Source organism: Scyliorhinus torazame, chromosome 1, assembly GCF_047496885.1.
Source record: "Scyliorhinus torazame isolate Kashiwa2021f chromosome 1, sScyTor2.1, whole genome shotgun sequence".
In the NCBI taxonomy this organism is placed as follows: domain Eukaryota; kingdom Metazoa; phylum Chordata; class Chondrichthyes; order Carcharhiniformes; family Scyliorhinidae; genus Scyliorhinus; species Scyliorhinus torazame.
Genome location: NC_092707.1, coordinates 214,732,681 through 214,756,081, shown reverse-complemented (window position 1 = coordinate 214,756,081; position 23,401 = coordinate 214,732,681). Strand labels below are relative to the sequence as shown.

General features: G+C 47.5%; 1 protein-coding gene across 3 annotated transcripts in view; it reads right to left on the bottom strand.

The window, feature by feature from the left end:
- Nucleotides 1–5,414: 5,414 nt before the first annotated feature.
- The window catches only part of LOC140430103 (cornifelin homolog B-like), a 71,649-nt gene continuing 53,662 nt past the window's right edge, over nt 5,415–23,401 (bottom strand). For all 3 annotated transcript variants that reach the window (XM_072517628.1, XM_072517633.1, XM_072517622.1), the window contains exons 4-5: nt 18,669–18,766; nt 5,415–5,525 (exon numbers count right to left, since the gene is read on the bottom strand). In XM_072517628.1, coding sequence (XP_072373729.1) covers nt 5,525; nt 18,669–18,766 — 99 coding nt within the window. In that variant the 3' untranslated portion in view covers nt 5,415–5,524. The remainder of the gene's footprint in view (nt 5,526–18,668; nt 18,767–23,401) is intronic.

The window sequence follows — 23,401 nt, the reverse complement described above, 5'->3', positions numbered from 1 at the left end:
TCTTCTATGTGATAGTCAGTTACTTATCCAATTGGCCAAATTTCCCTCTATCCCACACCTCCTTACTTTCTTCATGACCCGTCCATGGGGAACCTTATCAAACGCCTTACTGAAATCCATGTATACGACATCAACTGCTCTACCTTCATCTGCACACTTAGTTACCTCCTCAAAGAATTCAATCAAATTTGCGAGGCAAGACTTACCCTTCACGAATCCGTGTTCACTACCCCGGATTAAGCTGCATCTTTCCAAATGGTCATTAACCCTATCCCTCAGGACCCTTTCCATTAACTTACCGACCACCGAAGTAAGACTAACTGGCCTCTAATTACCAGGGTCATTCCTATTTCCTTTCTTGAACAGAGGAACAACATTCACCACTCTCCAGTCCTCTGGCACTATCCCCGTGGACAGTGACGGCCCAAAGATCAAAGCCAAAGGCTTTGCAATCTCATCCCTTGTCTCCCAAAGAATCCTAGTATACATCCCATCTGGCCCAGGGGACTTGTCGACACTCAGGTTTTTCAAAATTGCTAATACATCTTCCCTCAGAACATCTACCTCCTCCAGCCTACCCGCCTGTATCACACTCTCATCCTCAAAAACATAGCCCCTCTCATAGATTTCATAGAATTTACAGTGCAGAAGGAGGCCATTCGGCCCATCGAGTCTGCACCGGCTCTTGGAAAGAGCACCCTACCCAAGCCCACACCACCCTATCCCCATAACCCAGTAACCCCACTCAACCAACACTAAGGGCAATTTTGGACACTAAGGGCAATTTTAGCATGGCCAATCCACCTAACCTGCACATCTTTGGACTGTGGGAGGAAACCGGAGCACCCGGAGGAAACCCACGCACACACGGGGAGAACGTGCAGACTCCACACAGACAGTGACCCAGCCGGGAATCGAACCTGGGACCCTGGAGCTGTGAAGCAATTGCGCTAACCGCTATGCTACCGTGCTGCCCTCTCCTCGGTGAACACTGAAGAAAAGTATTCATTCAACGCCTTTCCTATCTCTTCTGACTCCATGCACAAGTTCCCACTCCTGTCCTTGACCGGCCCTAACCTCACCCTGGTCATTCTTTTATTTCTCACATAAGAGTAAAAAGCCTTGGGGTTTTCCTTGATCCGACCCGCCAAGGACTTCTCATGCCCCCGCCTAGCTCTCCTAAGCCCTTTTTTTTAGCTCATTCCTTGCTACCTTGTAACCCTCAAGCGACCCAACTGAACCTTGTTTTCTCATCCTTACATACGCTTCCTTTTTCATCTTGACAAGACATTCAACCTCTTTTGTGAACCATGGTTCCCTCACACGGCCATTTCCTCCCTTCCTGACAGGGACACACCTATCAAGGACACGCAGTATTTGTTCCTTGAACTAGTTCCACTTTTCATTTGTGCCTTTCCCTGACAGTTTCTGTTCCCATCTTATGCTCCCTAATTCTTGCCTAATCGCATCATAATTACCCCTCCCAATTATAAACCTTGCCCTGCCGTATGGCCCTATCCCTCTCCATTGCAATAGTGAAAGACACCTAATCTCCAAAGTGCTCTCCCACAAACAAATCTAACACTTGGCCCAGTTAATTACCCAGTACCAAATCCAATGTGGCCCCACCTCTTGTCGGCCTATCCACATATTGTATCAGGAAGCCCTCTTGCACACACTGTGCAAAACTGCCCCATCCGAACTGTTCAACCTATAGAGGTTCCAATCAGTAATTGGAAAGTTAAAGTAATTCATGACAACTACCCTGAGACCTCCACACCTATCCATAATCTTCTTTGCAATTTCTTCCTCCGCATCTCTATTACTATTTGGGGGCCTATGGAAAACTCCTAACAATGTGACCGCTCTTTTCCTATTTCTAACTTCAGCCCATATTACCTCAGTAGGCAGATCCCCCTCGAACTGCCTTTCTGCAGCCGTTAAACTATCCTTGATTAACAATGCTACTCCTCCACCTCTTTTACCATCTTCCCTACTCTTACTGAAACATCTATACCCCGGAACTTCCAACAACCATTCCTGTCCCTGTTCTACCCATGTCTCCGTAATGGCCACAACATCGTAGTCCCAAGTACCAATCCATGCTCCAAGTTCACCTACCTCATTGCTGATGCTCGTTGCATTAAAGTAGACACACTTTAACCCACCTTTCTGTCTGCCGGTACACTCCTGCGACCTTGACACCCTCCTCAGTATCTCACTACTCTCAACACTGGCTTCTGGACTACAGCTCGTTTTCCCATCTCCCTGACAAATTAGTTTAAACCCCCCCGAAGAGCCGTAGCAAATTTTCCTGCCAGGATATTGGTGCCCCTCTGGTTCAGGTGCAAACCGTCCTGTCTGTACAGGTCCCACCTTCCCCAGAATGTGCTCCAATTATCCATGTAACTGAAACCCTCCCTCCTACACCATCCCTGCAGCCACGTGTTTATCTGCACTCTCTCCCTGTTCCTCACCTCGCTAGCACGTGGCACCGCCAACAAACCAGAGATGACAACATGGTTTGTCCTGGCTCTCAGCTTCCACCCTAGCTCCCTAAATTCCTGTTTTAAATCCCCGTCCCTTCTCTTACCTATGTCGTTGGTACCGATTTGTACCACGAGTTGTGACTGCTCCCCCTCCCCTTTAAGGATTCTGAAAACACTGTGCGAGACGTCATGGACCCTGGCACCCGGGAGGCAACATACCATCCGTGAGTCTCTTTCATTGCCACAGAACCATCTATCTGTCCCTCTAACTATCGAGTCCCCAATAACTATTGCTCTCCTCCTCTCCCTCCTTCCCTTCTGAGCAACAAGGACGGATTCAGTGCTGGAGATCCGGTCACCGTGGCTTACCCCTGGTAAGTCCCCCTCCCCCCCACCCAACCATTGTCCAAAGCGGTATACTTGTTACTAAGGGGAACGACCACAGGGGATCCCTGTACTGACTGCTCCCTCCCAGCCCCTCTCACTGTCACCCATCTATCTTCATTCTTCGGAGTAACTACATCCCTGAAGCTACTATCTATGACCACGTCTGCCTCCCGAATGATCCGAAGTTCATCCAGCTCGAGCTCCAGTTCCCTAACACGGTTTCTGAGGAGCTAGAGATGGGTGCACTTCCCACAGGTGAAATCAGCAGGGACACAGACGGCGTCCCTCACCTAAAACATTCTGCAGGATGTGGTAGTCGGTATTAGGGGTATTACGATACCCTGAATAATGCTGTAAGACCATTGGTGTAGGAGGTACCTGAGACTGCTATTTTCATTGGTGAAGCCTGCCTGCTGGTTCCGCCCAGTAAGGCAGAATATAAGAGCTTGTGTCTCCCCAGCAGCCGCATTCTATACCTGCGCTGCTGGGGGAAACATCTAGTGCAATAAAGCCTTCAATTGTCTCCAGTCTCGCCTCAGGAGTTACTGATCGAGCATCACAGGAGGAACATTGCACTGCCTTCCCTGCCATCCCCCCTAGATAACTTGCGGTAAAAACAAGAAAAAGAAAGAAAGAGCTTACCTGATATTCACACACCCGCTTAGGTTAGAGGAGGTGGAAGGGTGGGGGACACTACAAGTGGAGTGTCTAGGGTTTAGGAACTGCCCAACTTAAATACAGGTAAAAATAAAACACTTATCCAGCAACCACTGCGTCTCCCGGCTGTCTCCTCTCGCTCAGTTTTCACTCTCCCGACTGTCTATCCTCTTGCGCTAGTCGGAGCTGGAGATAGTCCCAGCTGGAGATAGTCGGAGCTGGAGATAGTCGGAGCTGGGGATTGTCTGAGCTAGGGCATGGTAGCACAGTGGTTAGCAGCTTAACACCAGGGTCCCGGGTTTAATTCCCACGTGGGTCACTGTCTGTGCGGAGTCTGCACGTTCTCCATGTATTAGTGTGGGTTTCCTCTGGGTACTCCGGTTTCCTCCCACAAGTTCCGAAAGACGAACTGTTAGGTGAATTGGACATTTTGAATTCTCCCTCTGCACCCGAACAGGCGCCGCAATGTGGTGACTAGGGGCTTTTCACAGTAACTTCATTGCAGTGTTAATGTAATCCTACTTGTGACAATAAAGGTTATTATTAGTCGGAGCTGTGGATGTTCGCAGCTGGGGATAGTTGGAGCTGGGAATGGTCGGAGCTGGGGATAGTCAGAGCTGGGGATAGTCAGAGCTGGGGATAGTCGGAGCTGGAGATAGTCCGAGCTGGAGATAGTCGGAGCTGGGGATTGTCCGAGCTGGGGATGGTCGGAGCTGGGGATGGTCGCAGCTGAGGATGGTCGGAGCTGGGGATGGTCGGAGCTGGGGATAGTCAGAGCTGGGGATAGTCGGAGCTGGAGATAGTCCGAGCTGGAGATAGTCGGAGCTGGGGATTGTCCGAGCTGGAGATAGTCGGAGCTGGAGAGTGTCGAAGATGGAGATAGTCCGAGCTGGGGATAGTCGGAGCTGGGGATAGTCGGAGCTGTGGATGGCCGGAGCTGGAGATAGTCGCAGCTGGAGATAGTCGGAGCTGGGGATAGTCGGAGCTGGGGATAGTCGGAGCTGGAGATAGTCGGAGCTGGGGATAGTCGGAGCTGGAGATAGTCGGAGCTGGGATAGTCGAAGCTGGAGATAGTCGGAGCTGGAGATCGTCGGAGCACGGGATAGTCGGAGCTCGGGATTGTCCGAGCTGAGGCATGGTAGCACATGTCCCGAAAGTCATGCTGTTAGGTGAATTGGAATTCTCCCTCTGAATTCTGAATTCTCCCTCTGTACCCGAACAGGCGCCGCAATGTGGTGACTGGAGGCTTTTCACAATAACTTCATTGCAGTGTTAATGTAAGCATACGTGTGACAATTAAGATCATTATTAGTCGGAGCTGGGGATGGTCGGAGCTGGGGATAGTCAAAGCTGGGGATAGTCGGAGCTGGGGATGGTTGGAGCTGGGGATGGTTGGAGCTGGGGATGGTCGGAGCTGGGGATAGTCGAAGCTGGGGATAGTCGGAGCTGGGAATGGTCAGAGCTGGGGATAGTTGGGGCTGGAGTTAGTCGCAGCTGGGGATGGTTGGAGCTGGGGATGGTCGGAGCTGGTGATTGTTGGAGCTGGGGATAGTCGGAGCTGGGAATGGTTGGAGCTGGAGATGGTCGGAGCTGGGGTTGGTTGGAGCTGGGGATAGTCGCAGCTGGGGATGGTTGGAGCTGGGGATGGTCGGAGCTGGGGATAGTCGCAGCTGGAGATAGTCGGAGCTGGGGATGGTTGGAGCTGGGGATAGCCGCAGCTGGAGATGGTCGGAGCTGGGGATGGTTGGAGCTGGGGATAGTCGCAGCTGGGGATAGTCGGAGCTGGGGATGGTTGGAGCTGGGGATAGTCGCAGCTGGGGATAGTCGGAGCTGGGGATAGTCGGAGATGGGAAAAGTTAGAATAGGACCAGCACACATTCCTTTGTATCTGATAGGAATAAACTTTATTAAGATACACAATGATTACACATTGAATCTGTATCTGAGTGCAAGCCGATCTTCATGAGGAGACTTGTTCCTTCTGTGCAGTATCTGTAACAAACAAAAGTCAGCGTTATAGTCTCAAACCTTGTTCTCTTCCCCATTCTTTCGTGGGTGTCAATCATTCTCTTGATAAAGGTACCTTTTCGCAAGCTTGAGCCTACACATTGAGTTTTGACTGGATATATCATGAAGGCCTGGCAGTTAATATCAATCCTGTCCTTAGTCAGTGCCCAGGTGCATATTTTAGAATTAGGATTCTTGGATAATAACCAGAAGTGAAGCAATGACTGTGTGTTTGTTACTGAAGCAATAATGCAGAGGGCCTGTGTTCTGTCAACAGCTGCCGCATATTAAAGGTAAGCCACTGACAGGCAAAATGCCTTTATTCGGGAAGTTTGACTCTTTTGACTCTGCAGTGGAAGACTGGGCCAGATATGTAGAGTGGATGAAGTACTTCTTTAGAGCAAATGATATCATTCTGGATGAAAAGCAACGGGACATTCTGCTGACCGTGTGGGCCGGCAGTTTTTTCCATTATGCGCAGTCTCACTTTACCGAGTGCACCGGACACGAAAACTTTCCAGGAATTGATGGACTTAGTAAAAGAGTACTATGACCCAAGCCATCTCTGATTCTGCGAAGGTACCAGTTTTACTCAGCATTCCGAGACACTGGGGAGTCAGTTACAAACTTTTTAACAAGATTAAGGTGATTGTCAGAGACTTGTGAATTTGGTCTGATGCTAAATGAGATGCTCCAAGACCGGTTGGTTTGCTGAATACATAATTTAGCAATACATTATGTCCTGTTAGCAGAGGATGAGCTGGATTGCAAACAAGCATTGCAGCTGGCTTTGTCCTTAGAAAAAGCGGCAAGCGTGTGATATGGTACGAATAAAGTAATGGCATGATGGGAATACTGGTCAATGGGAAGACTGGTCAAAATGTTTGATACAATGTAAGAAAAGCTGACCTATTCATTCCAGCTCACCAGACCCCTGTAAAGAATGCTGACAGCTCACCAGACCCCTGTAAGAAATGCTGCCCTAACCATTCCAGACCCCTGTAAGACTGATAAGGCCGACTCCGCATAACTTGAAGTCTGAATAAGATCAGAGAAGGTCAAACCATTCCAAAATACCTGACCTCGGCAACTCCTGATAAGACTAACTCCTCATAACCCAGGGCCGTATGAATAAGACAAGATGAGGTCAGGAAGGAAAGTCTCCTCCGACCTTTTAATGTTCCCTCCAAGGACAAGATAATGGTATGAATGATGCGACAAAGAGCCCAAGAAGGTCAGCAAGGTTTGGTCTGTTTTATGATATTGCTTATGTTTGTACTTCTGATCGAATTCCTGACTAAGCTGTAGTCACGCAATCCTGATAATGATAATGTATAAATACTGAGCTAAGTCTCTGTGAAAGGGCAGACTTGGGAAGGAATCAGCAGTTGGACTAACTGCTCTCTGACCTCCAGTCTCAGCCATTACTGCATGCAGTCTCTTCGTAAATAAAGCCTTGTTATTTTGCCTTAACGAGCGTTGTTGAATCTTTCTACTACAGAAGCAGGAAAATATTGACTTCAACATTTGCCGCAAGCGTGCAGTTACCAATACCCTGAGTGAATTCTGTGGGGGACTGAAGAAGTGATCGAGCCACGATCTGGAGGGAAGAGACGGACGCCGGCACAAGTTAAGATTAACCTTGGTCTCTCTCTCTCTCTCTCTCTCGGATCGGTGGTTTGACCCCTCATCCCTGACAGAAGTAACTAACAGGTGACGGTGCCCGTATCTAAATTGGACTGTTAGTCGAGTACTTAGGATCAGGGACCCCTATTGTGGTTAGCCTTAGGTCAGGGACCTCTTGTTACACAGGCTTAAGTTTGGGTCAGGGACCCAGCAATTTGATTTGGTACCAGGGATTTTTTTTGATCATTTTTTGTTGCCAGGGACACATTTTACTGACATTATGGGACAGAGTTTAGACAAAACCGGGGGAAATTCCCCTCTATTTTTTATGTGTTCTGAGATCCCTTCTCAAGAACGTAATTTCAGAAGATTATCTGCTGCGCTGAACAATAAATTGGGTAACGATATTTGGCCACTGGGTGGCACTTGGAACTACGATAATTGCATTGCTGCAGAGAAAGCTATTTGGGAGAGAAACGCCAGCTTCAAATGGAAATCTTTAATTTCAGAGTGGAAAAAACAGTCCACTAAGCGCCACGAACAATCACTATTAATGAGTTGGAGAGATAACGCCCGCAGAAAAGGGATTGATGATTGTGTGGATGGTAAAACAAAAAATTGGGAGACTTTAAAATTGGAATGTGAACTTTGGGATAGGAAGCATAAACAACAAAGCGAAAATAAGAAATCTTCAACCGGCAGGTAGGGCTAGCCCATCAGATTAAACGAAAGGAGGATCCTCCCAGTTGCTCTGGCATGCCACTGTTTCCCTTCTCAGGCGACACAGAAGAGGAGGAGGAGTTGACCCCTGGACCCCACCCTCATCCTGCACGCCCTGGCCCTACAATTCCACTGTCCCAAGTCCAGACTCCCCCTTATGGTCTCACTGCCAATGAAACTCCTGCTGACGCGTCACCCGTAGCAACTCGGTCACATGCGCAAGCCGTGGATATGGAACAACCCTTCACCTCTGTCAATCAGGCTCTTCTTGATTTATCACTCCAACGTAAGGAGGAGGAAACTTTTCCGCCACCAGCTCCCCCTGCAAATTATCCCATTAGGAGTGTTATTAACCCCCATGCTGGTGATAATGATGACCCATTCATTGAGGTGTGGCAGGCTTTTAAACCCCATGAGCTATGTTTGATCATGGCCCAATGTCCCTCCTGCAAAGATGACCCAGAAGGGTTCACTGAGTTTTTGAGGAGAACTGCGACCATGTACGGTGCTACCGTACGTGATCAATATTCACTGATTTATTCATCCCTTCCCCCAGAATTAGGGGAAAGATGGAAAATGAATTGACTCCCTGGTGCTAGGGTCAAGGATGACTCAGGACAGTTCCAGGACATTCAGCAGGGGGAGGATGAACAGCCAGTGGTCGTGGTGCATATCGGTACCAACGGCATAGGTAAAAAAGGGATGAGGTCCTCAAAGCAGAATATAGGGAGTTAGGTCGAAAGTTCAGAAGTTGGACCTCAAAGGTAGTGATCTCAGGATTACTACCAGTGCAATGTGCTAGTCACAGTCAAAATAGTAGGATGTATCGGATGAATACATGGCTGAAGAGATGGGGTGAGGGGGAGGGTTTCAGATTTCGTAGGCATTGGGATCGGTTCTGGGGGAGGTGGGATCAGTACAAACTGGGCGGGTTACACCTGGGCAGGACCGGGGCTGGTGTTCTTGGTGGGGGGAGGGGGGGTTGGTACTTGCTAGAGTGGTTGGGGAGGGTTTAAACTAATATGGCAGGGGGGTGGGAACCTATGTAAGGATTCAGATAAGGGGAAATCAAGAACAAGAGAAAAAGACAGTAAGGAGAATAAGAAAGTGCTAGGCAGAGAAATCAAGGGCCTGTATCAGATAATAACACTGTAAATAAAATAAAAAATAGTAGGATGGGTAAAGGAATGCTAAAAGGACCAGCCTTATGGTCTTGTACCTGATCACACAGAGCATTCAAAGTAAAATGGATGAATTAGTTGCGCAGGTAGAGGTAAAGGGTTATGATATAGTTGGGATTACAGGGCTATGGCTCTAAGGTGACCAAGGATGGTAACTTGACATTGAGGGCTATTTAGTTTTTAGGAACGACAGACAGAAATGAAAAGGTGCTAGTGCTGCATCGTTTCTTTTTTATAAATTTAGAGTACCCAATTAATTGTTTCCAATAAAGGGGCAATTTAGCGTGACCAATCCACCTAACCTGCACATCTTTGGGTTGTGGGGGCGAAACCCACGCAAACTTGGGGGTGCTGCATTGTTGATTAGGAAAACATTCATAAAATATTGAGGAAAGATATTAGCACAGACTATGTGGAATCTGTCTGGGTCGCGTTAAGGAACATCAAGGGGCAAAAAACATTCATAGGGATGGTGTACAGACCACCAAACAGCAGTGGTAATGTTGGGAATAGCATTAGACAGGAAATCAGAGATGCATGTGATGAAGGAACATCTGTGATTATGGGTGACTGAAATCTGCATATAGATTGGGTGAGTTCTTTGAGGAGGTAACAGGGTAGTTAGACAAAGGAGAACCAGTGGATGTGATTTATTTAGATTTCCAGAAGACCTTTGACAAGGTGCTGCATTGCAGACTGTTAAATAAGTTAAAAGCCCATGGTGTTCAGGGTAAGATCCTGGCATGGATAGAGGATAGGCTGACTGGCAGAAGGCAGAGAGTGGGAGTAAAGGGGTCTTTTTCAGGATGGCAGCCGTCTAGTGGTATAGTGCTGAGACCACAACTTTTCACAATCAACATTAATGATCTGGAAGAAATGATACAAAGATCTGTAGAGGGATAGGTAGTATTGTGGAAGCAAGGGGGCTGCAGAAGGATTGCAAGGGGGTTCAGAAGAATTTGGACAGGCTAGGAGAATGGGCAATGAAGTGGCAAATTAAATACAATGTGGAAAAGTGTGAGGTTATGCACTTTGGAAGGAGGGATTTAGGCATAGACTATTTTCTAAAAAATCAGAAGCACAAAGGGACTTGGGAGTCCTTGTTCACGATTCTCTTAAGGTTAATGTGCAGGTTCAGTCGGCAGTTAAGAAGGCAAATGCAATGTTAGCATTCCTGTCAAGAGGGCTAGAATACAAAAGCAGGGGTGAACTGCTGAGGCTGTATAAGACATGGGCAGCACGGTAGCCTTGTGGATAGCACAATTGCTTCACAGCTCCAGGGTCCCAGGTTCGATTCTGGCTTGGGTCACTGTCTGTGCGGAGTCTGCACATCCTCCCCGTGTGTGTGTGGGTTTCCTCTGGGTGCTCCGGTTTCCTCCCACAGTCCAAAGATCTGCAGGTTAGGCGGATTGGCCATGATAAATTGCCCTTAGTGTCCAAAATTGCCCTTAGTGTTGGGTGGGGTTACTGGGTTATGGGGATAGGGTGGCGGTGTTGACCTTGGGTAGGGTGCTCTTTCCAAGAGCTGGTGCAGACTCGATGGGCCGAATGACCTCCTTCTGCACTGTAAATTCTATGAAGACTCTGGTCAGACCCCATTTACAGTTTGGTGAGCAGTTTTGTGCCCTGTATCTAAGGAAGGATGTGCTGGCCTTGGAAAGGGTCCAGAGGAGGTTCACAAGAATGATCCCTGGAATGAATAGCTTGTCGTATGAGGAATGGTTGAGGATTCTGGGTCTGTACTCATTGGAGTTTAGAAGGATGAGAGGGGGGGGGGGGGGATCTTATTGAAACTTACAGGTTACTGCGAGACCTGCATAGAGTGGACGTGGAGAGAATCTTTCCACTGAAAGGAAAAACTAGAACCAGAAGACATCATCTCAGACTAAAGGGACGATCCTTTAAAACTGAGATGAGGAGAAGTTCTTCAGCCAGAGGGTGGTGAATCTGTGGAACTCTTTGCCGCAGAAGGCTGTGGAGGCCAAGTCACTGAGTGTCTTTAAGACCGAGATAGATAGGTTCTTGATTAATAAGGGGATCAGGGGTTATGGGGAGAAGGCAGGAGAATGGGGATGAGAAAAATATCAGCCATAATTGAATGGCGCCAAGTGGCCTAATTCCGCTCCTATGGTCAAATTAGTCACAGTGCAATAGAAGAGGAATTTCTGGAGCGTATATAGGATGGTTTTCTGGGCCAATACATTGAGGAACCAACAGGGGATCAGGCCATCTTGGATTGGGTGTTGTGCAATGAGAAAGGTTTAGTTGGCAACCTAGTTGTGAGAGAACCCTTGGGGATGAGTGACCATAATATGGTAGAATTCTTTATCAAGGTGCATAGTCAGACAGTTAATTCTGAGACCAGAGTCCTGAATCTCAAAGATAACTATGATGGTAAGAGGCATAGTTGGCAATGACCGACTGGGAAACATTACTGAAATGAAGGACAGCAGACAGGCAATGGCAGGCATTCAAGGAACAAATGGGTGAACCTCAGGGTGGAACAGTGGTTAGCACTGTTGCTTCACAGCGCCAGGGACCTGGTTTCGATACCCGGCTTGGGTCACTGTCTGTGCGGAGTTTGCACATTCTCCCTGTGTCTGCATGGGGTTCCTTCGGGTACTCCGGTTTGCTCTCACAAGTTCCGAAAGACGTGCTGTTAGTGAAATGGACATTCTGAATTCTCCCTCAGTGTGCCCGATCAGGCGCCGGAATGTGGCGACTCGGGGCTTCTCACAGTAACTTCATTGCAGTGTTAATGTAAGCCTACTTGTGACACTAATAAAGATTATTATAAAACTTCTTTATTCCTATTTGGCGCAAGAGTAGAACGGGAACACTAGCCAAACCATGGCTTTCAAGGAAAATTAGAGATAGTATTAGATTCAAAGAAGAGCCATACAATTTAGCAAGAAAAAGCAATAGACCTGAGGATTGTGAACAATTTAAAATTCAGCAAAGGTGGACCAAGGGATTGATTAAAAAGGGGAAAATACAAAATGAAAGTAAGCTAGCGGGCAACATAAAAACTGACTGTAAAAATTTCTATAGGCATGTAAAGAGAAAAAGATTGATAAAAACTAATTGATAAAAGCAGAAAGTAGTTGAGGCAAAAACATTGTGTAATTTCAAGAAGGAGGCTAAAGAGATCATAGGATATGGGGGAAGATTGGATCAAGATATTGAACTTGATAATCAGCCATGATCATAATGAATGGCAGAGAAGGCTCGAAGGGCCGAATGGCCTCCTCCTGCTTCTATTTTTTGTGTATGTTTCTATCCAGGACAGGTGGAAAGAATAGTTAATAAAGCATTGGGTATTCTGGACTTTATTAATAGGGGCATAGAGTAGAAGAGCAAAGAGTTATACTGAACTTATACAAGTCAGTGGTTAGACCTCAGCTGGAATATTGTGTACAGTTTTGGGCGCTACACTATAGGAAGGACGTGAACACATTGGACATAGTGCAGAAGAGGTTTACCAAAATGTTTCCAGGGATGAGAAACTTCAGTTATGAGGGCAGATTGGCGAGTTTGGGACTGATCTCCTTGGAGAGAAGGAGGTTAAGGGAGATTTAACAGAGATGGTCAAATTCATGAGGAGTCTGGGCAGAGAAGATAGGCAGAAACTGTTCCAGCTCATAAAAGGATCAAGAATGAGTTTGCACATATTCAAAGTATCTGAAAAAGAAGCAAATGTGCCGTGAGAAACAGCTTTTTCACACAGCGAATGGTTCAGGTCAGGAATGCACAGCCTGGAAGTGTGGTGCAGGCAGGCTCAATTGAGGCATTCAAGAGGACATTATGTGCAGGGGTATGGAGAAAACGCAGGAGAATAAGTCGTGATGCTCCAATGGAGAGCTGGTGGAAACACGATCCTTCTCTTTGCTGTAATAATTCTGGATTCTTTGATCCATGGATCACAAAAGGTTAGGATGCAGGTTCAGCAAGTAATGAGGAGGGCAAATGGAATGTTGGTTTTTATTGGAAGGGGGAGGGAGTATAAAAGTGTGCAGGGCGTTACTGAGACCGCATATGTACAGTCGGATATAATTGCAATAGAAACTGTGCAGAGAAGATTCACGGGAGTGATTCCTGCAACAAAGGGACTGTCTTATGAGGAACCTCCCATGTGTTGCACACCAGCTGTGCTGCTGCACAACCCGCCACAGGGGGTTGACTTTGGTGGGACCGGAAGATCCTTTGAGGGGAGTGAGAAGATTATTTGGTCCTTTGAGCCTGATCCACCTCAACTCAACCTTCCCTCACATTCGTGATCCACATCAACTCCACCGTCCCTCACTATCCTGATCCACCTCAACATTCCCTCACTATACACCTTCTCCTACTCACCTCTTTCCTCCCTCACTAATCTGATCCACCTCAACTCCATCCTCTCTCACTATCCTGATCCACCTCAACCCCATTCATCTCCATTTCATCCTTCCTCCCTATCCAATCTATCCTCCCTCCCCCAATCTATCCTCCCTCACTATCCTGATCCACCTCAACTCCATTCATCTCCACTCCATCCTCCCTCCCTATCCAATCTATCCTCTCCCACACTACCCTGATCCACCTCAACTCCATCACCCTCCCTCACTATCCTGATCCACCACAACTCCATCCTCCCTCACTATCCAATCTATCCTCCCACACCATCTTCATCCACCTCAACTCCTTCACTATCCCTCATCATCCTGATTCACCTCAACTCCATCTCTCTCACTACAGCGACCCACCTCGACTCCATCATCCCTCACAATACTCATTCACCTCAACTCCATCATCCCTCACTATTCTTTTCCACCTTAACTCCATCCGTCTCACTCTGCTCGTCCCTCCCAACTCCCTCCTCCCACATTATGTGTCAGCATTTATAGCCCATCCCTTGAGGAGCAATTAAGAGTTAACCTCATTGATGTGGGTCTGGAGTCACATGTTGTCCAGACCAGGTAAGGATGGCAGATTTCTTCCCTGAAGGACATTAGTGAACCAGATTGATTTAAATGACAATAGACAACGGTTTCATGGTCATCATAAGACTTTTAATTCCAGATTTTTATTGAATTCAAATTTCACCATCTGCAGTGGTGGGATTCGAAACCGGGTCCCCAGAGCATTTCTCTGGGTCTCTGGTTTACTAGTCCAGTGACAATATCACCATGCCACTGCCTCTACACCAACTCTATCATCCCTCATTATCCATTTCCTCCTAGTCACCTGCATCCTCCTTCCATCACCATCCACCTCCACTCCATATACTCTCACTGTCCTCACCCACCTCCACTCCATCCTCCCTCACCATCCGAACCCGCCTCACCTCCATTCTCTCTCACTATCCCGATCCACCTCAACTCAATCTTTCTTCATGCTCCCAAACCACCATCACTATCATGATCCACCTCAACTCCATTGTCCTTCACTATCCAGATTCACCTCAACTCCATCCTCCCTCACAATTCACCTCCCACACACTTTCATCCTCCCTCACAATCTACTCCCACACTATCCTCATTCATCTCAACTCCATCCTTCCTCACTTTCCTCATCTGCCTCAACACCATTATTCCTCACTATCTTGATATGCCTCAACTCCATCCCTCACTATCCTCATCCACCTCAACCCCATCATCCTTCCTCACTATCCTGATCACCTCAACACCATCCTTCCACATGATCAGGTTCCCCCCGAAATCCATTCCCCCTCACTATCCTCATCCACCTCAAAACCATATCCTTCCTCACTATCCTCATCCACCTCAACACCATAGTCCCTCACTACCCTGATCTACCTCAAATCCATCCTCCCACACTATGCTGATCCACCTGAACTCCGTCCTCCCTCACTGTCCTCACCCACCTCAACTCCATCCTCCCTCACTATCCTCACCCACCTCAACTCCATCCTACCACACCTCTCTGATCCACCTCAACTCCATAGTCCCTCATTATCCTGCTGCACCTCAACACAATCCTCTCTCACTCTCAGGCTTCCCCTCATATCCATCCTCCCTCACTATCCTTATCCTCAACTCCATCGTCTCTCACTATCCTGATCCACATCAACACCACCATCCCTCACTATCCTGATCCACCACATCCCTATCAGCCCTCAATGTTGTGATCCACCTTGACTCCATCCTCTCTCACTATCCTCATCCACTTCAACTCTATCCTCCCTCACTATCCACATCCACCTCAACTCCATCGTCCCTCACTATTCTGATCTACCTCAATTCCTTCGTCCTTTACTATCCTCATCCAGCCCAACTCCTAAAGCACCTCAACACCATCCTCCCACACTATCAAGTTCCCCCTCAAGCCCATTGTCACTCACTATCCTGATGCATCCTGACTCCCCTGCCCTCACTATCCTCATCAACCTCAACTCCATAGTCCCTCATTATCTTGATGCACCTCAACATCATCCTCCCACACCATCACATGACCCCTCAAATCAATCCTCCCTCATTATCCTGATCCACCTCAACTCCGTCATCTTCCCTCCCTATCCTGATCTTCCTCAATTCCGTCGTCCCTCACTATCCTGATCCACCACATCCCCATCATCCCTTACTATCCTCATCCACCTCAACTCCAGCCTCCCTCACTATCCTCATCCACCTCAACTCCATCGTCCCTCACTATTCTGATCCATGCTAACTCCATCATCCACCTCGACTCTATCCTCCCTCACTATATACATCCACTTCAACTTCATCCTCTCTCACTATCCTCATCCACCTCAACTCCAAATTCTGTCACTATCCTCATCCATCTCAACTACCTCATCTTCATCCTTCCTCACTATCCTCATCCACCTTGAGTCTATTGTCCTTCACTATCCTCATGTCCCATAATTCCCTTTATATCCAATATTCTATTGGCATCTGGTTTAAATATATTCAACAATTGAATATTTACAGCTCTCTAGGGTCGAGAATTGCAAAGAATCTAAACTCTTTGAGTCAAGAAATTTCTCCTAATTTCAGTCCTAAATAATTAAGCCTTTTCATTATGAGATTGTGACCCCATGTTCTAGGTTCCCTGGCCAAGGAAAAATATTTTAGCAGTCTCTGTCCTATCAAGCCTCAAGAAATGTATGTGTTTTATCAGATCAACTTTCATTCTTCTACACATCAGGGAATGTTGACCAAATCTCCTCATAGGACAATCCTCTCATCCCAGGAACATGTCTAGTGAACCTTTGGTGCACTCCGTCTGGAGCAGGTTGCTTTTCCTTATGTATCAAAACCAAATCTGTAATCAATGCTTCAGATGTGATCTCACTAATGACGTGTATAATTGTAGGAAGAGTTCTTCAAGACTTTCTTTGTAACAAAAGCTAACATACTATTTGACATAAAGGTCATTCCTGCTGATTCCCTTATTTGCCCTCTCTTTATTTTACCATTATCGTTTTTGATCCATGGATGCTTGATGAACATATATGTTTTAAGTCAAGTAGTGGAAAGAATAAGGAATTCAGAAGTTACAGGAGAGAACACTGTTAGCTTTGGACAACAGAACTCAGACTCTGTGGGACCCGAGAGATGGGGTGGAATTCGGTTTGATTGGTTGGCTGGTGGTCAATGAATTGGCCAAAATGGTGTATTCAGCCTGGTAACAGGTTGTGATTGGATTCTGCCCAAGTGCGATGATTTCCAGAGACCTAAGGAAAGAAGACTTTGAATCCTTGATGCTCAAAGGAAAGGACCAGCTCTCTCTACTTCATGTTTACTCCAGAAAAGCAGCTCTTTTTCTGAAACTGCCGCGGTCTAAATGAATCTGCAGTGAAAACCTTGAACTGAAAGCAAAGTTTGAAGAGAAGAAAGGTACTAGAACCACTCATATGAAACAAAGACTCTTATCTTTTTACTTTCATCCTTATTATTTTCACCCTTCTCTTCCCTCTTTGTTTGTTTGTCCCGTGTGTGCTTGTGTATTTGCTGCACATTTCATTATAGTTCTTGTTATAAATAAGAAGTAATTGTGTTTACATTTACAAACCTGTAATTATTGGGCAACCAAGGGCCACAGACTTCAGTGGCGGGATTCTCCCAGCCCGCGCTGGGTCGGAGAATCGCCGGGGGTGGGGGTGGGGGGGCGCGTGCGAATCCCGCCACGTCGCTCTGACGCTGGGCCATCGATTGAATCGGCGCCAATCGCATCGGCGCGGTCGCTGCGGCGCCGGTCGGCATTAGTCAAGATTACGAGGCTGGTAGTATTATCACCACACTACCATCTGCCCCAATTCACCTTGAGTGAGGACTGTGATCCAGATTTGTGGACCCAGTTCCAGTTCCCTGTCCACCCAGAATTAACTAATCTTGGTTGGATACAGGTTTAAACTAACAGGGCGAGTAAAAGCCAGCCTGATTATTCTCAGTCTATTCTGTAGTAAAGTGGATAAAGACCAGATAAACTCTAACTATTACCCCGAGAGCAGAGAAGCTTAAGGGGAGATGGAATAGAGGTGTTCAAATGATGGAAGGTTTTTGACAGAGTAATTAAGGAGAAACAGTTGTGGGCAAGAGGAGAGTTGGCAAACCAGGGACACAGATATCAAATAATTAGGAAAAGCAAAGTAGGGGGAGCAGAGGAGAGTTTCTTTATGCAGCGAGTTGGAATTCCCTCCCTCAGTGAGCAGTGGAGGTGAATCTAATAATAATTTCCAAAAAGGAAATAGATAAGTACCAAAATGGAAATATTTGTAGGGCTAGAGGGAAAGAGGAGGGCAACGGTGGTGCCCTCACCAAGAGGTGGCATGGTGGTTAGCACTGCTGCTTCACAACACCAGTGACCCGGGTTAGAACACAGAACAAAGAAAAGTACAGCAATTCCAACCCTGTGTGGAGTCTGCACTTTCTCCCCGAGTTTGCGTGGGTTTCCTCCGGGTGCTCCGGTTTCCTCCCACAGTCCAAAGATGAGCAGGTTAGGAGGATTGGCCATGATAAATTGTCCCTTAGTGTCGCAAGATGTGTATGTTAGGTGGAATTACTGGGATCGGGTGGGGGAGTAGGTTTGGGTGAAGTACTCTTTCAGGGGGTTGGTGGGGACTTAATGGGCCAAATGGCCTCCTTCTGCACTGTAGGGATTCTATGATTCTATGAACGCGATTCACTTGACAGCTCTTTGAAAGCATGGACACAGCACGAAGGGGGAATGGCCTGTTTCTCTGTTGTCTATGATTGAAGCACCAGCTAAGGGCAGGATGGTGTTTGCTATGATCCCACAGTGTATGCCAACCTGGTTCCTCAGGAAGAATAGGTTCTTAGGGAAGCTGCAGACATTCAGTTAGTGCTGATGGCATCTTCACCCACCCAGAGAGCTGGGAGAAAGGGGGCAGTTTCTGTCAAAAAGGAAGCTGCTGGCGTTGTGGTTAGCACTGCTGCCTCACGGCGCTGAGGAGCCGGGTTCAATCCCGGCCCTGGATCACTGTCCATGTTGAGTCTACACATGTCCACTGTGTCTGCGTTGGTTTCACCCCCACAACCCAAAGATGTGCAGGGTAGGTGGATTGGCCACAATAAATTGCCCCTCAATTGGATAAATAACACACAAAAATGTTTTAAAAGGAGGCTGCTACTTCTCTTACCAGCCCTGTCCATTGTGGTGATGCAACTCACGAGCCATTCGACAGAGTTCACAGGGGCCACAGAACAGCATCATCAAAGCGTCATTGCAAATTGTTCCCTGTAACATGGAGAATGGAAATTATAAATAGTCCTTCCTTTTAAATACACATTGACAAGAAGATGTGCAAAATATTCCAAATTCACCAACATTTCCCCCAAGGGAAATGCTTTATCAGTCTGCTAGGACAGTTCCTACCAATGGCTTTTCAACCAGGGAAGAATCACGGCCATGTCTAATCCTGTTTTCATTTGTTATACAAACACACACAGTCCAGCAGAGGGCGCTGGATCTACAACGTCATTTAGAACAGGAATGCTGACTGATCCCGATCTTGTGGTCGTGTCACACGTAGGTACCAATGACATAGAATCATAGAATTTACAGTGCAAAAGGAGGCCATTTGGCCCATCAAGTCTGAGCCGGCTCTTGGAAAGAGCACCCTACTTCAGTCCATGCCGCAACCCTATCCCCATACCCAGTAACCCCAGCTAACCTTTTTGGACACTAAGGGGCAATTTAGCATGGTCAATCCACCTAACCTGCACATCTTTGGACTGTGGGAGGAAACTGGAGCACAAGAGGAAGCCCACGCAGACACGGGGAGAAAGTACAGACTTCGCACAGACCGTGACCCAAGCCGGATTCGAACCTGGGACCCTGGAGCTGTGAAGCAACTGTGCTACCCACTGTGCTACCGTGCTGCCCATATGATTTGGAAGGAGGTTCTTCTGAAGGTGTGTGAGCAACTAGGGCTGACTGAAAAAGCAGAACCACAAATCATCTGGATTATTACCAAAGCCATAAACAAATAGGGATTGGGTAAATAAGATTAGAGATGCATGTGTGGCTCAAAGATTGATGTGGGAGAAATGGGTTTTAATTCATGGGAGCAACGGCGCCAGTATTGGGGAAAATGGGAGCTGTACCGTTGGGACGGTTTTCACCTGAATCTTACTGTGGCCAGTCATAGTGGGGTGAGGGGTCAATTGAGGGAATATATAATTTAAAGGGAGAAAACACAGCAAGAGAGCAAGGTAGTAATAAGGGTCATGATAAGAGTGTTGCAGGGAAGAACAATGCACACAAAACTATGGGTGCACCACAGATAAGACCAGAGATTTCAGAAATAGTGAAAAGGCAGAATTAAAGGCTCTGTATCAGAATAAGTGTGACAGTTGTAACAAAATGGATGAATTGTCGCTTTTCTAGAAATAAACGGGTATGACCTTATAGCCATTACCGAGACGTGGCTGCGAGGTAACCAAGTCTAGGACCTGAATATTCTAGGCTCCTTGACGTGCAGTAGGACAAGAAGGTAGAAAAAGGTGGTGAGGTAGCTCTGTAAATTAAGGATGGCAGTACAATGGGGAGAGATCACCTTTGTTTTAAAGATCAAGATGTAGAATCAAATTTGGTAGAGAGAAAAAATTGTAAAGATATGCTGGATTCCCCGGTCTCCGACACCAAAATCGCATTCGGCAATCGGCCGGAGAATCATAGTTTCCGACCAAATTGGGGGCGACGCCGCTTTCGCGATGCTCCGCCCCCTCCAAAGCGGTGTTCTCGCAGAGTATGCCATGCCACATAACGACAGCCTCAAGACATTGCCTGAGGCCTGCCCCCCCGATGCTCCGCCCCCGACCGGCCGAGTTCCCAATGGCGTGAGTTGCGTATGGTCGAATCCGTCAGGAACTCTGCATGGCGGCTGCGGACTCAGTCCAGCGCCGCCACAGTTGGGGGAGGGCCGATGCGAGGGCAGGGGGGGACTTTGGCTGGGGCACAGAGTGGTGTAGTCCGGGGCGTGTGAGCCTGCCAGAGGTGGGGCACTATTTCGCAGGCCGGCTCTGCGAGCAGCCTCCACCATGTACCCCGGTGCAGCCGGTGCAGGCCGCCGCCGTGTGCATGCCATGGACCCAGCAGCTCTCCGGGCCATATTGGCAGCTAGAGCCGGGTGCTCTACGCTGCCGGCATGCTAGCCCCCGGCAAAACGGGGATTCGGTGGCCGTTTTACACCATTTCTTATGGCGTAACCGTTCCCACGCCAGCGAGGGGACATAACCCCAGAATCAGAGAATCCAGCCCAGGAAGTCACTTGTGGGAAGAGTTTATAGGACCCTAACAGGAACGGCACTGTAGAATAAGGAAGAAATAATTGTGGCTTGTGAAAAATGTGCAGCAATAACCATGGGCAAAGGAGTTAATATCTAGAGCAGCAGGTCAGAAGAGGCCACAATCAGATCAGTATTGATCTTATAAAATAGTGGAGCAGTTTCGAGGGGCTCTTCCTGCTCCTAATTTGCATGTTCATGCCTATGTTCATAAAACATTCCCATCCTCCTCAAAATGTCCTCAGCATCCTGGAAATATGGTTGACCCAACTCACCTGCCCTCTTTGTTCAATCCTCAATCCATCTGACTGACCCCATCCATTAAACCATTTGACACACCTCGCCATATCCCTCAGTAAGACAAAACCTACATTTATAAAGTGCTTTTATTCAGAAAAACCTTCCAGGGTTTCATTCAGAGAAGAGTAATCAAAGGATTTGACATTTAATCAAAGAATATATTAGATATGGTGACCAAAAACCATATATTAAAGAGATGAAAGAAGGGACAGAAGTGTGGTCTGAGTGTATAAAAACAGGCTCACAGATGCAGGCTGTACTGACTGCGAGCTACAGTGAGTGAGGCTCTGGAGTTGAGTTAAGTGCAGGAGTTTAGGGAAGTGGGGGAGGGAGGTCTTGCAGTGTTTTATTTCCCACATAGAACATACAGTGCAGAAGGAGGTCATTCAGCCCATCGAGTTTGCACTGACGCACTTGAGCCCTCACTTCCACCCTATCCCCGTAACCCAATAACCCCTTCTAACCTATTTGATCACTAAGGGCAATTTATCATGGCCAATCCACAGGTCAGTGGGAGCAGGAACAGACCAAGGCCAGAGAGCGGAGAGATAGCAACAGTCCTAAAACATCAAGTCACCAGGAAGCAGAAGTAGAATGGACCCAGAGGACCAGAGCATCAGAGCTCTAAGCATAAATAACATACCTTGGGGATTTGCGGCCTAGTAACCGGGAAGTGGAGGTAGAGTGGACCCGGAGGGGCGGAGTAACGGAGCTGTGAGTATAAATAACTTACCTTCGGTATCACGGCCTAGTCACCGGGGAGTGGACCCAGAGGGGCAGAGCATCAGAGCTGTGAGTATAAATAACTTACCTCTGGAATTTGTTGCCTAGTCAGCGAGGAGCAGACCCAGAGGGGTGGAGCAAGAGAGCTGTGAGTGTAAATAACTTACTTCAGGGATTCGCGATCTAGTCACTGGGAAGTGGAGGTAGAGCGGACCCAGATGGGCAGTGTATTGGAGTTGTGAGTATAAATAACTTACCTCAGGGATTTGCGGCCTAGTCACCGTGGAGCGGATCCAGAGAGGCGGTGAATGGGAGCTGTGAGTATAAATAACTTATCTTGGGGAATCACAGCCTAGTCAACGGGGAGCGGACCCAGAGGGGCATAGTATCGGAGTTGTGAGTGTAAATAACTCACCTTGGAGAGCGGAGGAAGAGTGGACCTGGAGGGGCCAAACATCAGAACTGTAAGTATAAATAACTTACCTTGGGGATTCATGGCCTAGTCAGCAGGGAGCAGACCTAGAGGGGTGTTTTGTTCTTATTTTTCTGTCCGGGGTAGGGGCAGAAAAATTTTAGCTACCGAACGGGAGCGAGATGGAGGGAGAGGCTGCAACCTGTTGGACCTGTTTTTTGTGGTTTAATGAGCCTAGCATTTTTGTTTTGTTGGGGTTGATTAGGGGGGGTTTTGTTGTTTGGAATGTAATTAACATGTATATTTAGTTGGGATCTGGTTCAGGGGAGGGGGAGGGTTAATTTTCTGATGGTGACTATGGAGGTTCCTTTGTTTAACTTTATGGGTGGGTTTGGCAGCCATCTTGGATGGGCCTTGGGCCTACATCCTTTGGGCAGGAGATTGATAATCCTTCACGGTGGAAATGTCTGACTCCAGGTTGAGAGGGAAGTGGGAGGTCCTCGATTTGGTCGGTCACCTGGAGCGATAGGGGTTTGGGGGGACCTGGTAAAAGGTCAAGAGTTTTCTCTCTCCTAAAGAAAATAATCTGAGGGCTGATGTGGTATTTTTGCAGGAGACTCATCTGTGGGTGGGGGACCAGACCACACTGCGGAAAGGGTGGGTGAGCTTGGTCTTTCATTTGGGCTTCAACGTCAGGGGGTGGGGGGGGTGGCAATTTTAATTAATAAATGGTTCTGTTTTCGGCCGACAAGGTCGTGGCACACACGTACAGCAGGAACGTGATGGTCACCAAGTCTTTGGCATTGGTTAATGTATATGTCCTGAATTGGGACAGTATTGCATTTTTGAGGAAGTTCTTGGCTTCCATTCCAGATTTAAAATTTTTTTTTTAAATTTAGAGTACCCAATTCATTTTTTCCAATTAAGGGGCAATTCAGCGTGGCCAATCCACCTACCTTGTACATTTTTGGGTTGTGGGGGCGAAACCCACGCAAACACAGGGAGAATGTGCAAATTACACACGGACAGTGACCCAGAGCCAGGGTCGAACCTGGGACCTCGGCGCCGTGAGGCAGCAGGGCTAACCCACTGCGCCACCGTGCTGCCCTTCCGTTCCTGATTTTGGGAAATTTAAATTGCATACTTGAT